This window comes from Piliocolobus tephrosceles, chromosome 8 (genome assembly GCF_002776525.5).
Source record: "Piliocolobus tephrosceles isolate RC106 chromosome 8, ASM277652v3, whole genome shotgun sequence".
NCBI lineage: Eukaryota > Metazoa > Chordata > Mammalia > Primates > Cercopithecidae > Piliocolobus > Piliocolobus tephrosceles.
This window is the reverse complement of record NC_045441.1, coordinates 80,928,099-80,947,078: the sequence shown is the minus strand read 5'-3', so window position 1 is coordinate 80,947,078 and position 18,980 is coordinate 80,928,099. Positions and strand designations below refer to the sequence as shown.

Genomic DNA, 18,980 nt, shown 5'->3' with positions numbered 1-18,980 from the left:
CCATTTGTTCTTTTTTGAGGCAGGGTCTCGCTTTGTCACCCAGGCTGGAGTGCAGTGGTGTAATCACAGTTCACTGTAGCCTCAAACTTTTGAGTTCAAGCAAAGCTCCAGCCTCAACCTACCAAGCATCTGGAACTATAGGCATGTGCCACCACATCCAACTAATTTTTAATTTCTTTTTGTAGAGACAGGATCTATGTTGCCCAGGCTAGTCTTGAACTCCTGACTTCAAGTGATTCTCCCGTCTTGCCCTCCCGAAGTGCTGGGATACAGGAATGAATAATAGCATCCAGCTCATTTGTTCGTAATCATAATTCCAAAGATTTTTATTATTATTATTACACTTTAAGGTCTGAGATTCATGTGCAGAACGTGCAGGTTTGTTACATAAATATACATGTGCCATGGTGGTTTGCTGCACCCATCAACCTGTCATCTACATTAGGTATTTCTCCTAATGCTATCCCTCCTAGCCTAATGCTAGGCCCCCACCCCCTGACAGGTGCTGGTATGTGATGTTCCCCTCCCTGTGTCCATGTGTTGTCATTGTTCAACTCCCACTTATGAGTGAGAACATGCAGTGTTTGGTTTTCTGTTCCTGTGTTAGTTCACTGAGAATGATGGTTACCAGCTTCATTCATGACCCTGCAAAGGACATTGAACTCATCCTTTTTTATGGCTGCATAGTATTCCGTGGTGTATATGTACCACAATTTCTTTGTCCAGTCTATCATTGATGGGCATTTGGGTTGGTTCCAAGTCTTTGCTATTGTACCAGTGCTGCAATAAACATACATGTGCATGTGTCTTTATAATAGAATTATTATGTATGTACCCAGTAATGGGATTGCTGGGTCAAATGGTATTTCTGGTTCTAGATCTCTGAGGAATTGCCACACTGTCTTCCACAATGGTTGAACTAATTTACCCTCCTACCAACAGTGTAAAAGCGTTCCTATTTCTCCACATCCTCTCCAGCATCTGTTGCTTCCTGACGTTTTAATGATCACCATTCCAACTGGTGTGAGATGGTATCACATTGTGGTTTTGATTTGTATTTCTCTAATGACCAGTGGTGATGAGCTTTTTTTTCATATGTTTGTTGGCCGCATAAATGTCTTCTTTTGAGAAGTGTCTGTTCATATCCTTCATCCAATTTTTGGTGGTGGTGTTTGCTTTTCTCTTGTAAATTTGTTTAAGTTCTTTGTAGATTCTGGATATGCCCTTTGTCAGATGGGATAGATTGCAAAAATTTTCTCCCGTTCCATAGATTTCCTGTTCATTCTGATGATAGTTTCTTTTGCTGTGCAGAAGCTCTTTAGTTTAATTAGATCCCATTTGTCAATTTTGGCTTTTGTTGCCGTCGATTCTCGTGCTTTAGTCATGAAGTTTTCGCCCATGTGTATGTCCTGAATGTTATTGCCTAGATTTTCTTCTAGGGTTTTTATAGTTATAGGGTTTTTATAGTTTTAACTATTTAATCCATCTTGAGTTAATCTTTGTAAAAGGTGTAAGGAAGGGGTCCAGATTCAGTTTTCTGAATATGGCTAGCTAGTTTTCCCAACACCATTTATTAAATAGAGAATCCTTTCCCCATTGCCTGTTTTTGTCAGGTTTGTCAAAGATCAGATGGTTGTAGACATGTGGCATTATTTCTGAGGTCACTGTTCTGTTCCATTGGTATATATATATCTATTTTGGTACCAGTACCAAGCTGTTTGGTTACTGTAGCCTTGTCAGTGTAGTTTGAAGTCAGATAGCATGATGTATCCACCTTTGTTCTTTTTGCTTAGGATTGTCTTGGCTATACAGGCTCTGTTTTGGCTCTATATGAAATTTAAAGTAGTTTTTTCTAATTTTGTGAAGAAAGTCAATGGTAGCTTGATGGAGATAGCACTGAATCTACAAATTACCTTGGGCACTATGGCCATTTTCACCATATTGATTCTTCTATCCATGAGCATAGAATGTTTTTCCATTTGTTTGTGTCCTCTCTTATTTCCTTGAGCAGTGATTGTAGTTCTCCTTGAAGAGGTCCTTCACATCCCTTGTATGTTGTATTCCTAGGTATTTTATTCTCTTTGTAGCAATTATGAATGGGAGTTCACTCATGATTTGGCTCTGTGTTTGTCTATTATTGGTGTACAGGAATGTTTGTGATTTTTGCACATTGATTTTGTATCTTGAGACTTTGCTGAAGTTGCTTATTAGCTTAAGGAGATTTTGGGCTGAGACGATGGGGTTTTCTAAATATACAATCATGTTATTTGCAAACAGAGACCATTTGACTTCCTCTCTTGCTATTTGAATACTCTTTATTTTTTTCTCTTGCCTGATTGTCCTGGCCAGAACTTCCAATACTATGTTGAATAGGAACGGTGAGAGACGGCATCCTTGTCTTGTGCTGGTTTTCAAAGGGAATGCTTCCAGCATTTGCCCATTCAGTATGATATTGACTGTGGGTTTGTCATAAATAGCTCTTATTATTTTGAGATATGTCCTATCGATACCTGGTTTATTGAGGTTTTCAGCATGAAGGGGTGTTGAATTCAACAAAGGCCTTTTTTTGCATCTAATGAGATAATCATGCAGTTTTTGTCATTGGTTCTGTTTGCGTGATGGACTATGTTTATTGATTTGCGTTTGTTGAACCAGCTTTGCATCCCAGGGATGAAGCCGACTTGATCATGGTGGGTAACCTTTTTGATGTGCTGCTGGGTTCACTTTGCCAATATTTTATTGAGAATTTTCGCATTGATATTTATCAGGCATATTGGCCTGAAATTTTTTTTTTTGTTGTGTCTCTGCCAGGTTTTGGTATCAGGATGATGCTGGCCTCATGAAATGAGTTAGGGAGGATTCTCTCTTTTTCTATTGTTTGGAATAGTTTCAGAAGGACTGGTACCAGCTCCTCTTTGTACCTCTGGTAGAATTCAGCTATGAATCTGTCTGGTCCTGGGTTTCTTTTTTTTTTTTTTTTTGGTTGGTAGGCTATTAATTACTGCCTCAATTTCAAAACTTCTTACTGGCCTATTCAGGGATTCAACTACTTCCTGGTTTAGTCTTGGGAGAGTGTATGTGTCCAGGAATTTATCCATTTCTTTTAGATTTTCTAGATTTTTTGTGTAGAGGTGTTTATAGTATTCTCTAATGGTAGTTTGTATTTCTCTGGGGTCAGTGGTGGTATCTCCTTTAACAGTTTTTATTGTGTCTGTTTGATTCTTCTTTCTTTCTTCTTTACTAGTCTGGCTAGTGGTCTATGTATTTTGTTAATCTTTTCAAAAAACCAGCTCCTGGATTCATTGAGTTTTTGAAGGGTTTTCCATGTCTCTATCTCCTTCGGCACTGCTCTGATTTTAGTTATTTCTTGTCTTCTGCTATATTTTGAATTTGTTTGCTCTTGCTTCTCTAGTTCTTTTAATTGTGATGTTAGGGTGTCAATTTTAGATCTTTCCTGCTTTCTCCTGTGGGCAGTTAGTGCTATAAATTTCCTTCTAAACACTGTTTTAGCTCTGTCCCAGAGATTCTGGTACATTGTATCTTTGTTCTTATTGTTTTCAAAGAACTTATTTATTTCTGCCTTAATTTTGTTATTTACCCATAGTCATTTAGGAGCAGGTTGTTTAGTTTTTATGTAGTTGTGTGGTTTTGAGTGAATTTCTTCGTCCTGAATTCTAATTTGATTGTGGTCTGAGAGATTGTTTGTTATGATTTCCATTATTTTGCATTTGCTGAGGAGTGTGTTACTTCCAGTTATGTGGTCAATTTTAGAATAAGTGTGATGTGGTGCTGAGAAGAACGTATATTCTGTTGATTTAGGGTGGAAAGTTCTGTAAATGTCTATTAGGTCCGCTTAGTCCAGAGCTGAGTTCATGTCCAAATATCCTTGCTAATTTTCTGTCTCATTAATCTAATATTGACAGTGGGGTGTTAAAGTCTCCCACTATTATTGTCTGGGAGTCTAAGTCTCTTTGTAGGTCTCTAAGAATTTTCTTTATGAATCTCGATGCTCTGGTATTGGGTACATATATATTTAGGATAGTTAGCACTTCTTGTTGCATTGATCCCTTTACCATTATGTAATGCTCTTGTCTTTTTTGATCTTTGTTGGTTTAAAGTCTGTGTTATCAGAGACTAGGATTGCAACCCCTTCTACTTTTTTGCTTTCCATTTGCTTTGTAAATATTCTTCCATTCCCTTTATTTGGAGCCTATATGTGTCTTTGCTTGTGAGATGGCTCTCCTGAAAACAGCACTCTCATGGGTCTTGACTCTATCCAATTTGCCAGTCTGTGTCTTTTAATTGGAGCATTTAGCCCATTTACATTTAAGGTTAATATTGTTATGTGTGAATTTGATCCTGTCATTATGTTAGCTGGTTATTTGGCCCATTAGTTGACGCAGTTTCTTCATAATGTTGATGGTCTTTACAATTTGGTATGTTTTTACAGTGGCTGGTACTGGTTGTTCCTGTCCATGTTTAATGCTTCCTTCAGGAGCTCTTGTAAGGCAGGCCTGTTGTGAAAAAGTCTCTCAGCATTTGCTGAGAGCATATGTCTGTAAATAATTTTATTTCTCCTTCACTCATGAAGCTTAGTTTGGCTGCATATGATATTCTGGGTTGAAAGCTTTCTGCTGAGAGATCTGCTGTTAGTCTGATGGGCTTCCCTTTGTGGGTAACCCGACCTTTCTCTCTGGCTGCCCTTAACATTTTTTCCTTCATTTCAACCTTGGCGAATCTGATGATTATGTGTCTTGGGGTTGCTCTTTTTGAGGAATATTTTTGTGGTGTTCTCTCTATTTCCTGAATTTGAATGTTAGCCTGCCTTGCTAGGTTGGTGAAGTCCTTCTGGATTATATCTTGAAGAGTGTTTTCCAACTTGGTTCCATTCTCCCTATCACTTTCAGGTACACCAATCAGACGTAGATTTGGTCTTTGCACATAGTTCTATATTTCTTGGAGGCTTTGTCCATTTATCTTCACTCTTTTTCATCTAATCTTGTCTTCTAACTTTATTTCATTGAGTTGATCTTCAGTCTCTGTTATCCTTTCTTCTTCTTGATCAGTTCGGCTATTGATACTTGTGTATGCTTCACGAAGTTCCTGTGCTGTGTTTTTCAGGTCCATCATGTCATTTATGTTCTTCTCTGAACTGATTATTCTAGTTAGCAATTCATGTAACTTTTTTTCAAGGTTCTTAGCTTCCTTGCATTGGGTTAAAACATGCTCCTTTAGCTCAGAGGAGTTTGTTGGGCTCCACCAAGTTCGAACTTCCAGGCAGCTTTGTTTACACTGTGAGGGAAAAACTGCTACTCAAGCCTCAGTAATGGCTGACACCCCTCCCCCCGCCAAGCTCGAGCATCCCAGGTCAACTTCCGACTGCTGTGCTCGCAGTGAGAATTTCAAACTAGTGGATCTTAGCTTGCTGGGCTCCATGGGGGTGAAATCCACTGAGCTAGACTATTTGGCTTCCTGGCTTCAGCCCCCTTTCCGGGGGAGTGAATGGTTCTGTCTTGCTGGCATTCCAGGTGCCACTGGGGTGTGGAAAAAAAAAAAAAAAAAAACTCTAGCAGCTAGCTCAGTGTCTCAGTGTCTGCTCAAACAGCCACCCAGTTTTGTGCTTGAATCCCAGGCCCCTGGTGGAGTAGGCACACAAGGGAATCTCCTGGTGTGTGGGTTGTGAAGATTGTAGGAAAAGCACAGTGTCTGGGCCAGAATGCATGGTTCCTCATGGCGCAGTCCTTCATGGCTTCCCTTGGCTAGGGGAGGGAGTTCCCTAACCCCTTGTGCTTCCCGGGTGAGGCAATGCCCCACCCTGCTTCAGCTCGCCCTCTGTGGTCTGCACCCCCTGTCTAACCAGTCCCAAAGAGATGAGCCAAGTACCTCAGTTGGAAATGCAGAAATCATCCACCTTCTGCATTGATCTCACTGGGAGCTGCAGAGCAGAGCTGTTCCTATTTGGTCATCTTGCCAGCCCCCCACCCTAAAGGTGTTATTCTAAGAAATATTTGTACCCAAACTTTAGAAACATTAAATTGACTTCCCTGTCAATTTATGCGGCCAGGAGATTTCAGGTTAAAGCAAGAAACAAAAAAGAAGAAAACAATTTGATCAGCCTATAATTTTAACAGATGCATAACATTATTTCCCCCATACACAAATCATCTAGAAGGGAGAATAGAAATGTTCACTTACAGAAGCACAAGTTTTACTTATTCTCCTAAAATTCATTTCTGCATCAAAATGATTCAAACTCAGCTCCCCACATCTTAGCCAATCAGAGAGGCCTCTTTAAGCGGATGAGGCATAAGGTTTTAATTTACAAGGAATCATCTGTATTTCTTTCCCAGGGACTCGAAGAAGGACTACATTCTAAATCTAATACAAATGCCTGCATGTTTTGCAAAAGTTTTCCCAGATAGTATACACCATTTACAATTGCACAATGACATGACAACAGAACTAATTAAAGCAGAGTCATGAAATACTCTTTATATGCACTTTTTTTGTGAAACTGATGTTTAAGTAACGTATTTAGCAAAATTTCCTATTATAGTTTAATCTTTTAATTACAAGAAAATTTGGGTTATTATCCTACCTTGATGAAAATTCAGTGATGGTGATTTGTTTCCCCTTTCATACTTCTTATCTTTTTTAAAAAATAAAAAATGTGTTTTGTGAGATTTGTGTACAAGTAATCCATGATTCATATTTAGAACTACTGAGCCACCCCTTTATATTAAATCTTTAAGTCTTGCCATGTTTAAAATGTAAATTATAACAAATTATGGCTGACTCAAGTAATAAGTTAGTTCTGGATTTTAATATCAATCAGCTGTAAGTACCCTATAAGATAAAAGTCAAGGTGATCACACTGAAAATCTCTTTTGATAAGTGGTTTTAGGGAAATATATATATATGAGTCTACAAATTGAGCTTCTGTATGTGAATGAATTCAAGAGCTATTTTACCAATGTCGAGAGCAGATCTGTATGAGAAAGAAAAAACAAAGAAAGAAAAGACATTCATTTTTAGAATTGTTGCAGAAGAATAAAGATGTTATGGAAGATAAGAAATAGCTTATGTAGTAATTTCTGGGTTGGAAATTCAAGAAGAAATGAAATAGAGAACTACGCTGAAAGCTTTAGTAGAGTTATACTTAATGTGTCTCTAAAAAGACGATATAATAGACTCCTAGGTGGTGCCACCCAGAAAGAAGGGAATAGTATGGTCTGAGTTTTCTCTATTACCATCAGCTCCTTAACCAATCAACTTCCCTTCACTAGGAATTCAAGAAGAGTCAGGAACTCAAAGCATAGCAGGCCAAGTTCTTACTTTCTACACCTGACATTCAAAAGTAATACAGGGGTGAGAGTCCAACCTTATAAAAAAAAATTCAAAATATATTAGGTCTAATTCAGCATTTTTCAAGTTGAATCTCACAGAGCATTAATGCCAAGCAAAATATTGATGCAGTATAATATATATGTGTGTCTATGTATGTGTATGTATATACATGTGTGTATTCCAAGTGTGTGTTTGTATATGTATATTCCAAATGTGGAAATACTAAATAAGACAAAAGTTTAAAAGGGTTCTTCAGCTCAGCACTTCTCAGAGATTATATTAGGCTAATGTCAATCTCCAATAAGGACACAGAGTATGGCCTTTTTTCCAAACTTATTTGAACAAATTTATCTCACAGAACACCTTTGGAGAGGGTGGTCTAATGCATCAGTGAATCCCAGCATTTAAGCCCCTAGCATATATATCCTGGTATAGAAAACTATGTTAAATACTGAGCAATCATCTGATGTGCTCCCAGAAACCACATTTTCTTCTGTGATTTTTTCACTGGACACGATCACATAGTGTTACTAACTGGAAGTCCATGGACCTTGGTCAGACACAAGCCCCATTCTGGCACTTACTGGCTATGGGATCTTGCACAAATTACTTAAGTGCTTTGAGCCTTCGATCCTTCATCTATTAAAAGGAGATAACATAGGGAGGCTGAGTGGGAGGACAGCTTGAGCCCAGGAGTTTGAGACCAGCCTGGGCAACACAGCAAGACCCTGTCTCAACAAAAATTTTAAAAATTAGATGGGCATGATGGTGCATACCTGTAGTCCCAACTAGGAGTGAAGCTAAAGTGGGAGGATTGCTCAAGCCCAGGAGTTTGAGGCTGCAGCGAACTATGATCCTATGATCATGCCAGCTTGGGAGACAGAATGGGACCCTGCCTCTTAAAAAAAAAGAAAAAGGCTAAAAACAAAGGGATAAGATAATTAGCACCTTCCTCAAAGTTTAAGCAACACAATGTATGGAAACATTGTGCAAAATAACACCAAGTATACACAGTAGGTTTTCAAAAATATAGTCTTAACCTATGTTAATCTCAATTCTTCAACAAAGACAATTCAAGTCTGCCACCCACAAGCCAGCAAAAAAGCAACTCACCTAAAAGCTTAAGATCCTTCAGGTTGCACATGGAGCATTCACCTAACTGCCTGTGTGTCTGTGTACAGTCAACTATATGTAATTGGCACTGGATCTCTATCCCTGATAATTATCCACATTCAACCTGACATAAGCAGTCTGGAGAAACTTCAGAAGATTTGGGAAAGGCCTGATAAAACAAGATCTTTGATATAAGAAAAGTTGACTGAGTCTGATGCTTGACAAAGCAGTATCAAGGAGGAATTGGGTTGTTTATAGTTTTGACCTAACTGAAATATTTTTATTGCCAAGTTCATAATAGTTCATACTTAGTAATTTTTATCTGTGGATCTCAAATTTTTCCACATCTTGAGAAAATAGTACATTTTATACTCTGTTAAAATACACTGCTCATATTTCTCTTCTAATATTTTGTTACCCATTGCCTTCATGACCTCCTCCAAAAGACCTCCTTTCATGACTCTGGTTATTACTGACTAAAACTCTGAATTGTTTCTGATTTTAGTACCTTCTTCTGTATTACATAGTTTTGATAAATTAAATATTTTATTTGTATAATAAATGAAAATGAAGTTTGTTGGTTTTTTTAAACTTTGGAAGACAACACTCAGAAAATGATTTTTTAAAACTTTTATAAGATTTTTTATTTACACATTCTATTGAGGGAGAACTTCCACAGAAAACTAACTTTTAAAAAAAGATAAAAAGAACTAGAGCTACTTAAAAGAACATAGAAGGATTAAAATAAGCTTCTAATGATATTCAAGCCAAATAGGGCCATTTAACTTGAGGCACATCCCTTAATATTTTGGGTCCAATATTCTTAATTGTAGATTGCAGAAAATTAACTCATTTCTAGATGACATCTTTGGTTGCTTCCAGTTTCATAAGCTGGTAAGAATGACATTTTCTCTCTCTCTCTCTCTCTCTCTCTCTCTCTTTTATTATTATACTTTAAGTTCTAGGGTACATCTCTCTCTTTTTAACTCTGGCTGTACTTCTGAGCCTCTTCGTAGTAAACTTCACTGTCAGGTGGAATATAAAACAAGTTCAAGAATTTCAGTAGAACAACTTTTGAAGCAAGACAATGTCTTCTACTCTGAGAAACGGAACTGAGTGCTCTGCCATATTCTCTGTGCCCTAACCCCTTAGGGGAGAAGGAGAAGGATTTGGAGTGATGGTAGGGATGGATGCTTAACACATATGACGCTTCTTGGTAATTAACACATCAGAATAAATTCACTTTTCACTCAGCCTAGTCAGCTCGAATGACGTGAGAGAATAGAACACAAGACAGGTTCTTTCCAAGACAGGAGTGATAGGAGAGAGATGGCTTGATAAAGTTCCTAAACACAGGATACCATCAGCAGAGGAATGAGCATCAGAGTGGAAAGGCTAGAGAAAAAGTGTCTCTGGGAGCCTGGGGACCAGGATGATAGAGTGTAAAATGAATACTTACTGAACGGTTCAAAGGACCTCAGAGAGCTGTGCTTCCCAACCTCCTTTTCAATATCAAAATGTGTCATAAATTACAGTCAACACACATACACATGCTCACATAATTATGCATTTAGTACCTGTTGCTTTAAAAAAATGCTAGCAATCAGAAATATGTTAAAGCAAATATGCATTTTATGAATGTACTGCTTATATAAACATTTGAAAAACAGTAACATGTATCTGAGACAAATAGATGTCATTTTGCTTTAGCAGGTAAAGATGTGTAGACACCAACATGCTGGGTAGTGAAATTATCAGAGACTTGTTAGTATGTAGTACAAGTAACACCCATCTAACTAGTAACCCTTATGTGTAGATGAGTGTTAAAGCTTCCTAATGACAGCCTGCCTCAAGAGCCCTCTTTCAGCCATCCTGAAATCATTCCCTGTTTATGTGGGGAAACTGATCTTCCAATAGTTTTCTATTTTCTGTATAATTTGGCCCAAACGTTTTAGTCTGGACTAAAACCTTTCCTCCTGTCTCCCCTCAAAGTGCCTCAGCTACACTCATCTCTCTGGCCGCTTTCGGCAATTCAAGTGAATTTGAGATTTAATCTTTTGCACCTTGCACCTACCTCTCCGTCAGAACCACATTTCATCTGAGCTGGTTGCTTTCCTTGTGCCCTTCTGGCTTTGGGATGGACACTGCGACAAGTGATTTGCATTTCTGTGCCCCATTATATTACGCCCTCCTCTAGGGCTGGCACAGGTCTCCTTCATTTTATACTCTACGACTTAAGAGTGCTTATAGCACAATGGGTGGTTGGTATCTATTAAACAAATGAATGTGTAAATGAATGATAGTAATTGGCGAAAAGTACGCTGAGATAGAGTCTGATCACAGGCAAAAAAAAAAAAAAAAAAAAAAAAAAATCGAAGAATTAATAGTCCAATGGCACTTTTCTGATAAAACTGAATCACATAGTCAAACCACCATTTAAAATAATCTTACAAGGAAAACAACATTAATGTGCGTCTGCTGAGACGGATTATGTTGTTTTGGAATTAGGAAGAGAATGTACAGTTCGTTGTTTGCTTTCCAGACTGTTTGTTTTGTTTGTTAAACTGGCGTCTCCAGCTCTGTAGCCCAGCCTGTGGAACCTAAATGGCCCAGGTCCCAGGAGTTCCCATCAGAGCCGTGGGCGTCCCCAGGGTTTAGAAAGGCTCCCCAAGGGCCTATGCTGCCGGCGAGTGCAGCTCCCGCCGGCGCCACCTCTGCGGTCTGGAGCGGCGAGGACGATCCCAGAGAGGCGCCCCCACCGCCTCGGTCGTCGGGTTCTTAAGTTTTCCTCTCCAAAAATTTAATGGATAGTTTTCTTTTGCTTCTGTTTCTGACTTGATTAAAGAGGCGGAAAAAAGGGAGTTTGACTACAAGAATGATATTAGCAGAAGGCGCATCTGGCTTTACTTTCCAAATTCCATCAAAGTTTGTGTTTTGTTTCATTTGACAGCAATCCCGTGAACGTCTCCTCTGGGGAAATGGCGCGACCAAAGCCCGCCAAGCCCAGTCAGTGAACTAGAGGATTTATTAATGTAATATTTTAAACAAAACCTCGACAGACACAAACTCAAAGGAAACCGTGCGCTCCTTAAGTCAAAGGCATCTGTTCTGGAAGCAGCACCCGGTTTGCTGTTGGTAACCAGCGTTAAGAGCAGGATTTTTAAACATGATAATGGATACAAGAAAAGAAAAGCTAAGTCCCGCGGTCCTCTGACTCCTATTCATTATCTCCAGTAGCATATGGGACCATTCTCCTACTTGTCCTCGCCCTTTTCTTCTGAAAAAGCAAAAGCAACCAAGCCTGTCCCGCTTCATAGCAATCCTACTCTTTGTGCCTGAGTAGTGCCACCACCACTTCCTCCTCCTCCCGCCTCCTCCTACCCCGCCCGCCAGCCGCTGGCTTTTGCTCAGGCGAGGAGGCGGCCGGTTCCCTTTGCGCCGGGAAGCCGGAGCCGCGATTGGGCGACGGTCCCTGAGCCTCCAGTTCTGCGTCGGTTTCAAGGCTCCTCCCTCCTGGTGAAAGACAGACTGCGGGGCGCCTGGAAACCGGTCCGAGGGCGCGCGAGGGAGAGGAGAGGGAGCGAGTTGAGGGATTGACACAAATGGTCAGGCGGCGGCGGCGGAGAAGGAGGCGGAGGCGCAGGGGGGAGCCGAGCCCGCTGGGCTGCGGAGAGTTGCGCTCTCTACGGGGCCGCAGCCACTAGCGCGGCGCCGCCAGCCGGGAGCCAGCGAGCCGAGGGCCAGGAAGGCGGGACACGACCCCAGCGCACCCGAGCCACCCGGGTTCTCCCCGCCGCCCGCGCTTCATGAATCGCAAGTTTCCGCGGCGGCGGCGGCTGCGGTACGCAGAGCAGGAGCCGGGGGAGCGGTCCGGACGCGGCTTGGGCTCGACGGAGGGCACCGGCGCAGAGGTCTCCCTGGCCGCAGGGGGTGCCACCGCCGGCCGTGCCCCTGCCAGCCCCCAGCGGAGCGGCGCCAAGAGAGGAGCCGAGAAAGTATGGCTGAGGAGGAGGTGCCTAAGAAGTCCCGGGCCGCCGGCGGCGGCGTGAGCTGGGAACTTTGTGCCGGGGCGCTCTCGGCCCGGCTGGCGGAGGAGGGGAGCGGGGACGCCAGTGGCCGCCGCCGCCCCCCAGTTGACCCCCGGCGGTTGGCGCGCCAGCTGCTGCTGCTGCTTTGGCTGCTGGAGGCTCCGCTGCTGCTGGGGGTCCGGGCGCAGGCGGCGGGCCAGGGGCCAGGCCAGGGGCCCGGGCCGGGGCAGCAACCGCCGCCGCCGCCGCCTCAGCAGCAACAGAGTGGGCAGCAGTACAACGGTGAGCGGGGCATCTCCATCCCGGACCACGGCTATTGCCAGCCCATCTCCATCCCGCTGTGCACGGACATCGCGTACAACCAGACCATCATGCCCAACCTGCTGGGCCACACGAACCAGGAGGACGCGGGCCTCGAGGTGCACCAGTTCTACCCGCTAGTGAAAGTGCAGTGTTCCGCTGAGCTCAAGTTCTTCCTGTGCTCCATGTACGCGCCCGTGTGCACCGTGCTAGAGCAAGCGCTGCCGCCCTGCCGCTCCCTGTGCGAGCGCGCGCGCCAGGGCTGCGAGGCGCTCATGAACAAGTTCGGCTTCCAGTGGCCAGACACGCTGAAGTGCGAGAAGTTCCCGGTGCACGGCGCCGGCGAGCTGTGCGTGGGCCAGAACACGTCCGACAAGGGCACCCCGACGCCCTCGCTGCTTCCAGAGTTTTGGACAAGCAACCCTCAGCACGGCGGCGGAGGGCACCGTGGCGGCTTCCCGGGGGGCGCCAGCGCGTCGGAGCGAGGCAAGTTCTCCTGCCCGCGCGCCCTCAAGGTGCCCTCCTACCTCAACTACCACTTCCTGGGGGAGAAGGACTGCGGCGCACCCTGTGAGCCGACCAAGGTGTACGGGCTCATGTACTTCGGACCCGAGGAGCTGCGCTTCTCGCGCACCTGGATTGGCATCTGGTCAGTGCTGTGCTGCGCCTCCACGCTCTTCACGGTGCTTACGTACCTGGTGGACATGCGGCGCTTCAGCTACCCAGAGCGGCCCATCATCTTCTTGTCCGGCTGTTACACGGCCGTGGCCGTGGCCTACATCGCCGGCTTCCTCCTGGAGGACCGAGTGGTGTGTAACGACAAGTTCACCGAGGACGGGGCACGTACTGTGGCGCAGGGCACCAAGAAGGAGGGCTGCACCATCCTCTTCATGATGCTGTACTTCTTCAGCATGGCCAGCTCCATCTGGTGGGTGATCCTGTCGCTCACCTGGTTCCTGGCGGCGGGCATGAAGTGGGGCCACGAGGCCATCGAAGCCAACTCACAATATTTTCACCTGGCCGCCTGGGCTGTGCCGGCCATCAAGACCATCACCATCCTGGCGCTGGGCCAGGTGGACGGCGATGTGCTGAGCGGAGTGTGCTTCGTAGGGCTCAACAATGTGGACGCGCTGCGTGGCTTCGTGCTGGCACCCCTCTTCGTGTACCTGTTTATTGGCACGTCCTTTCTGCTGGCCGGCTTTGTGTCGCTCTTCCGCATTCGCACCATCATGAAGCACGATGGCACCAAGACCGAGAAGCTGGAGAAGCTCATGGTGCGCATTGGCGTCTTCAGCGTGCTGTACACTGTGCCAGCCACCATCGTCATCGCCTGCTACTTCTACGAGCAGGCCTTCCGGGACCAGTGGGAACGCAGCTGGGTGGCCCAGAGCTGCAAGAGCTACGCTATCCCCTGCCCTCACCTCCAGGCGGGCGGAGGCGCCCCGCCGCACCCGCCCATGAGCCCGGACTTCACGGTCTTCATGATCAAGTACCTTATGACGCTGATCGTGGGCATCACGTCGGGCTTCTGGATCTGGTCCGGCAAGACCCTCAACTCCTGGAGGAAGTTCTATACGAGGCTCACCAACAGCAAACAAGGGGAGACTACGGTCTGAGACCCGGGGCTCAGCCCATGCCCAGGCCTCGGCCGGGGCGCAGCCATCGCCCAAATCCAGCCCCGTGGAGTTCGTGCCAATCCTGACATCTCGAGGCTTCCTCACTAGGTAACTCTCTTTCGCAGGCTCCTTTGAAGAACTCAGCTCCTACAAAAGCTTCCGTCCCTGAGGCAAAAGGACAAGAGGGCCCGACTGCCAGAGGAAGGATGGACAGACCTCTTGCCCTCACACTGTGGTACCAGGACTGTTCGCTTTTATGATTGTAAATAGCCTGTGTAAGATTTTTGTAAGTATGTTTGTATTTAAATGACGACCGATCACGCGTTTTTCTTTTTCAAAAGTTTTTAATTATTTAGGGCGGTTAACCATTTGAGGCTTTTCCTTCTTGCCCTTTTCGGAGTATTGCAAAGGAGCTAAGACTGGAGAGCAACCGCCCAGCGCTCCTGGTCGTCCTCGCGCGCCTCTCCCTGACGCTAGTGCTCGGGCCGGCTGGGCACCAGCTCCGGGGCGAGTTCAGCACTGCGGGGTGCGACTAGGGCTGCGCTGCCAGGGTCAATTCCCGCCTCCTCCTTCTGCCCCCTCCCCCTCCTTCTGACCCCTTCCTCCCTTTCCTGGCTTGAGGTAGGGGTCTTATGGTACAGAACTCCACAAAGCTTTCGAATCTGGAGGTGGGCCCCCGTACATTCCAATTCCTCCCTTAGTCAGCGGTGGATTGCGAAGGCCCATCGTTTCGACTTCCTGAAGCTGGATTTTTAACTGTCCAGAATTTTCCCCCAACTTCATGGGAGCCCACGAGTGTGGGCATTGGCAGTCTCAGCCTCCCTCCACGGTCACCTTCAACGCCCAGACACTCCCTTCTCCCACCTTAGTTGGTTACAGGGTGAGTGAGAGAACAGGGTGAGAGAACCAATGCCAAACTTTTTGAAGTCTAATTTTTGAGGGGTGAGCTCATTTCATTCTCTAGTGTCTAAAACCTGGTATGGGTTTGGCCAGCGTCATGGAAAGATGTGGTTACTGAGATTTGGTAAGAAGCATGAAGCTTTGTGTGGGTTGGAAGAGACTGAAGATATGGGTTATAAAATGTTAATTCTAATTGCATACGGATGCCTGGCAACCTGCCTTTAGGAATGAGACAGCCTGCCCTTAGATTTTACCGGTCTGTAAAATGGAAATGTTGAGATCACCTGGAAAGCTTTGTTAAGGAGTTGATCTTTGCTTTCCTTAACAAGACAGTAAAATGTAAACAGAAATTGAAAACTTGAAGGATATTTCAGTGTAATGGACTTCCTCAAATTGAAGTGCTATTTTCTTATTTTTAATGAAATAACTAGACATATATCAGAAACATTAAAATGTAAAAGTTGAACACTTTCAACATTTTATTACGATTATTATTCAGCAACACATTTTGAGGGAGGAACAATCCACACCACCAATAATAACCTGGTAAGATTTCAGGAGCTAAAGAAGGTAGGATAATTGATGGGGAGATAGGGCCTGAAGTAAACAAGATATGGGCATGCATGCTAAAGGGAAAATGTGTGCAGGTCTACTGCATTAAATCCTGTGTGCTCCTCTTTTGGATTTACAGAAATGTGTCAAATGTAAATCTTACAAAGCCATTTAAAAATATTCACTTTAGTTCTCTGTGAAGAAGAGGAGAAAAGCAATCCTCCTGATTATATTGTTTTAAACTTTAAGAATTTATCTAAATGCCGGTACTTAGGACCTAAATTTATCTATGTCTGTCATATGCTAAAATGATATTGGTCTTTGAATTTGGTATACATTTATTCTGTTCACTATCACAAAATCATCTATATTTATAGAGGAATAGAAGTTTATATATATAAAATACCGTATTTTTAATTTCGCAAATAAAAAAATTCAAAGTTTTGTACAAAATTATATGGTTTTTGTGCCTGAAAATAATAGAGCTTGAGCTGTCTGAACTATTTTACATTTTATGGTGTCTCATAGCCAATCCCACAGTGTAAAAATTCAGGAATTCAATGAAAAAAGTCTACCCTTAAGCCCTCAGATCAGTCTTTCCAAAGAATTACTCTGTTTGCATTGTTGTGATTGACATATGTGAAGTCCCAAGAAAAGACCTGTTTTCATGACAGTAGAAAATAGAAGTTTGCAAATTATTTCTTTACTCAAAGAGGATTAAAAGGGAACTCTAATTTTAATATTAAAGCTTTCTTTTCTTTCAGAAGATAAATTTACATGACTTTTTATATTATGGAGGCTTATTTTAAAATCATCACCTTTCTCATATTTTTTAGAGATATTGTCTTATCTCTTCCATAATCTTGGATATTACAAAACCATAAATAGGCAATCAATAAATGGTTAACTGGCTATGTGTTCATAAACATTTTAAACAGCAATTGGGTTTGTAAGGCTGTTTTGTTGTTTGCTTCTGAAGACCCCTTTTTTCAATTGTTCAAGGAACCTTCTCCAGATAAATTATCTAGTTGGTCTACTCCCTTAGTCAGAATTTATGCATGGGTGTATATATGTGTATATACAGATAAGAATACACATAAGTATATATGCATTAATTTTTATAAAATAGAGGTGTAAAGTTTACTTAAATTTCATAATATGGAAATATGGTTATGAGAAATGGAAATATGGTTATGAGAAATGGAAAATGCTAGATGGAAAACCTCAAATACCTTTACAGGTTAAAAAAACCTTTACTAAATTTTCCCATGAAAACATTTTGTGATAAAATGACAAGGAACTAAAATGAAGATCATTGATACAATAGAGTTACTTTCCATGTTATAATGCAATTGTCTTATAAGTCATTATTCATTTTAAGGAAAATGAAAAAAATTAAATCTTACTAAAAATGTAGCATTTTATTTTACGTAGCAAGATGCAATTTTGTGTTCCCTTTTTCTTTGTTATATTAACATAATATAGTAGACAGAAGGTTTTATTGTATAGACACACACACACAAATAGTATTCTTAGGCCAAATTCACACATATCTCCTCACCAAGTAGTTCAATTAGATAATTTCTGGAAAAACATGTTTTTGGCATTAATTGCTATCCAAAAATATGTTTTAAAGCAGTCTTATTGTAGGTGTCCTTAACATGATGTAACTATGAATTTGATGCAGAAAGGTTTTACATGCTGTGGTTATATAGCTTTAGAAGACATTGTTAAGTCACCACCAGCCTTTATTTTTAGAAAACAATTTATTTTAAATGATGTAGTATATAGAAAACAAGTGTATTCTTTTGTTTATTTTAATACTGGTGGCAAAATAGGACATGTCTGGAAAACCATAAGGCTACTTGGGATACTGTTCTATTAGCATGTTGTTTCCATGACAAACCCTATCAGATGGTTCGATTTGCCTTTTTTTTTTTTTAACCAGCTATAAATTGGGGTCAATTTCCCCCTCACAGTGTACTTAATTTAGCTTTTGGAGTAAATATATAAGTAGTATGAAAGACTTCTGAAGCTCTTTCTAAAAAGTAGTTTTTCACTTAAACTTTGTGGGGACAGAGTCATATTTTTAATTTCAGAGCCAGCCAGTGTCAAACATATGCAAAAGAGCCGGGCCAGATTTTTCACCTTGTCCTATGGTAGTCACTTGTCAGCCTGAGTTTACTGGCCTGGTCCTTTTGTCTCCACTGTAAGTACTAAAGCCTTCTGATGTGGTTGTATCACTCTTAATGTCCAGCATTTAACTAGGAAAGGAGACTACAATGAAGAGTTGGTGGCCAATTAAGAAAAATAATAGACTATATCATAAGTCATTTCAGGACTTGAGTGGTGGCAGATCACCTTCCCTGTTAGCATGTTTCAACCTTGGTATACATTTTTTTTTAAGATGTGTATTTACTGTGTGTGCATTTGTGTTCAGTTTCAGCTACTCTTTTATTGCTTTCTAATCCATCTGTTGACTACTGGCCACAATTTATGTAATGCACATGCAATTAATTGAAACCAGTGTCATGGCATTGAATATCTCTGATACATTTCTTATTATAATAGTCTGTGTAACTGGGGTCTGAGAGATTAGAAGCAAAATGTAGTTGTACGTATGTCTAGAGGTGGACACTGGTGATATTATCATTGAATACTTTGCAGAATACACTAATGTCAAAGGCTTGTAGGATTAATGTATAGGAACCAAAATAAGACATGGAATATATATTAGAATTCTCTAGTTACATGACTAAAATGGAATTGCAATGCTATCTTAAATTGAAGGCTTTTATTTCAATGTCCTTACATTTGAAATGGGATCTTACAAGGGAAGTACCAAAAAAGTAAAGTTTATTTTGATGACTCCCAAGATATATATCTTTGTTTTGAATGTTGGCAGATGCCAATAGCCCTTAAAATTTGAAAAATGGTACTTGAACGTCAATCATGTCTCAGAGTTCCCTTAAACTTTTTGGGCTTAAATATTTTTACTCACTTTGGTCATACCTTTGACGATGGATATGTTAAACTTTAACAAGTATAGTGACAAAACAGCTTACTTAGAACCTGGAAATTAAAACACAATTTCTAGAGTAATTTTTCTAACTTGTATCATGTT

At 42.2% G+C, this 18,980-nt stretch overlaps 1 protein-coding gene across 1 annotated transcript; it reads left to right on the top strand.

Moving 5' to 3' along the window:
* The first annotated feature begins 12,014 nt into the window (after positions 1-12,014).
* FZD1 (frizzled class receptor 1) lies at positions 12,015-16,309 on the top strand. The gene has a single exon (XM_023226735.2). It carries the CDS (start codon positions 12,458-12,460, stop codon positions 14,402-14,404), a length of 1,947 nt encoding a protein of 648 aa, XP_023082503.1. The 5' UTR covers positions 12,015-12,457; the 3' UTR covers positions 14,405-16,309.
* Positions 16,310-18,980: the final 2,671 nt, after the last annotated feature.

What these genes read in the sequence shown, in the direction of transcription:
- FZD1 (XM_023226735.2), top strand. Translation starts at nt 12,458, where the DNA reads ATGGCTGAGGAGGAGGTGCCTAAGAAGTCCCGGGCCGCCGGCGGCGGC.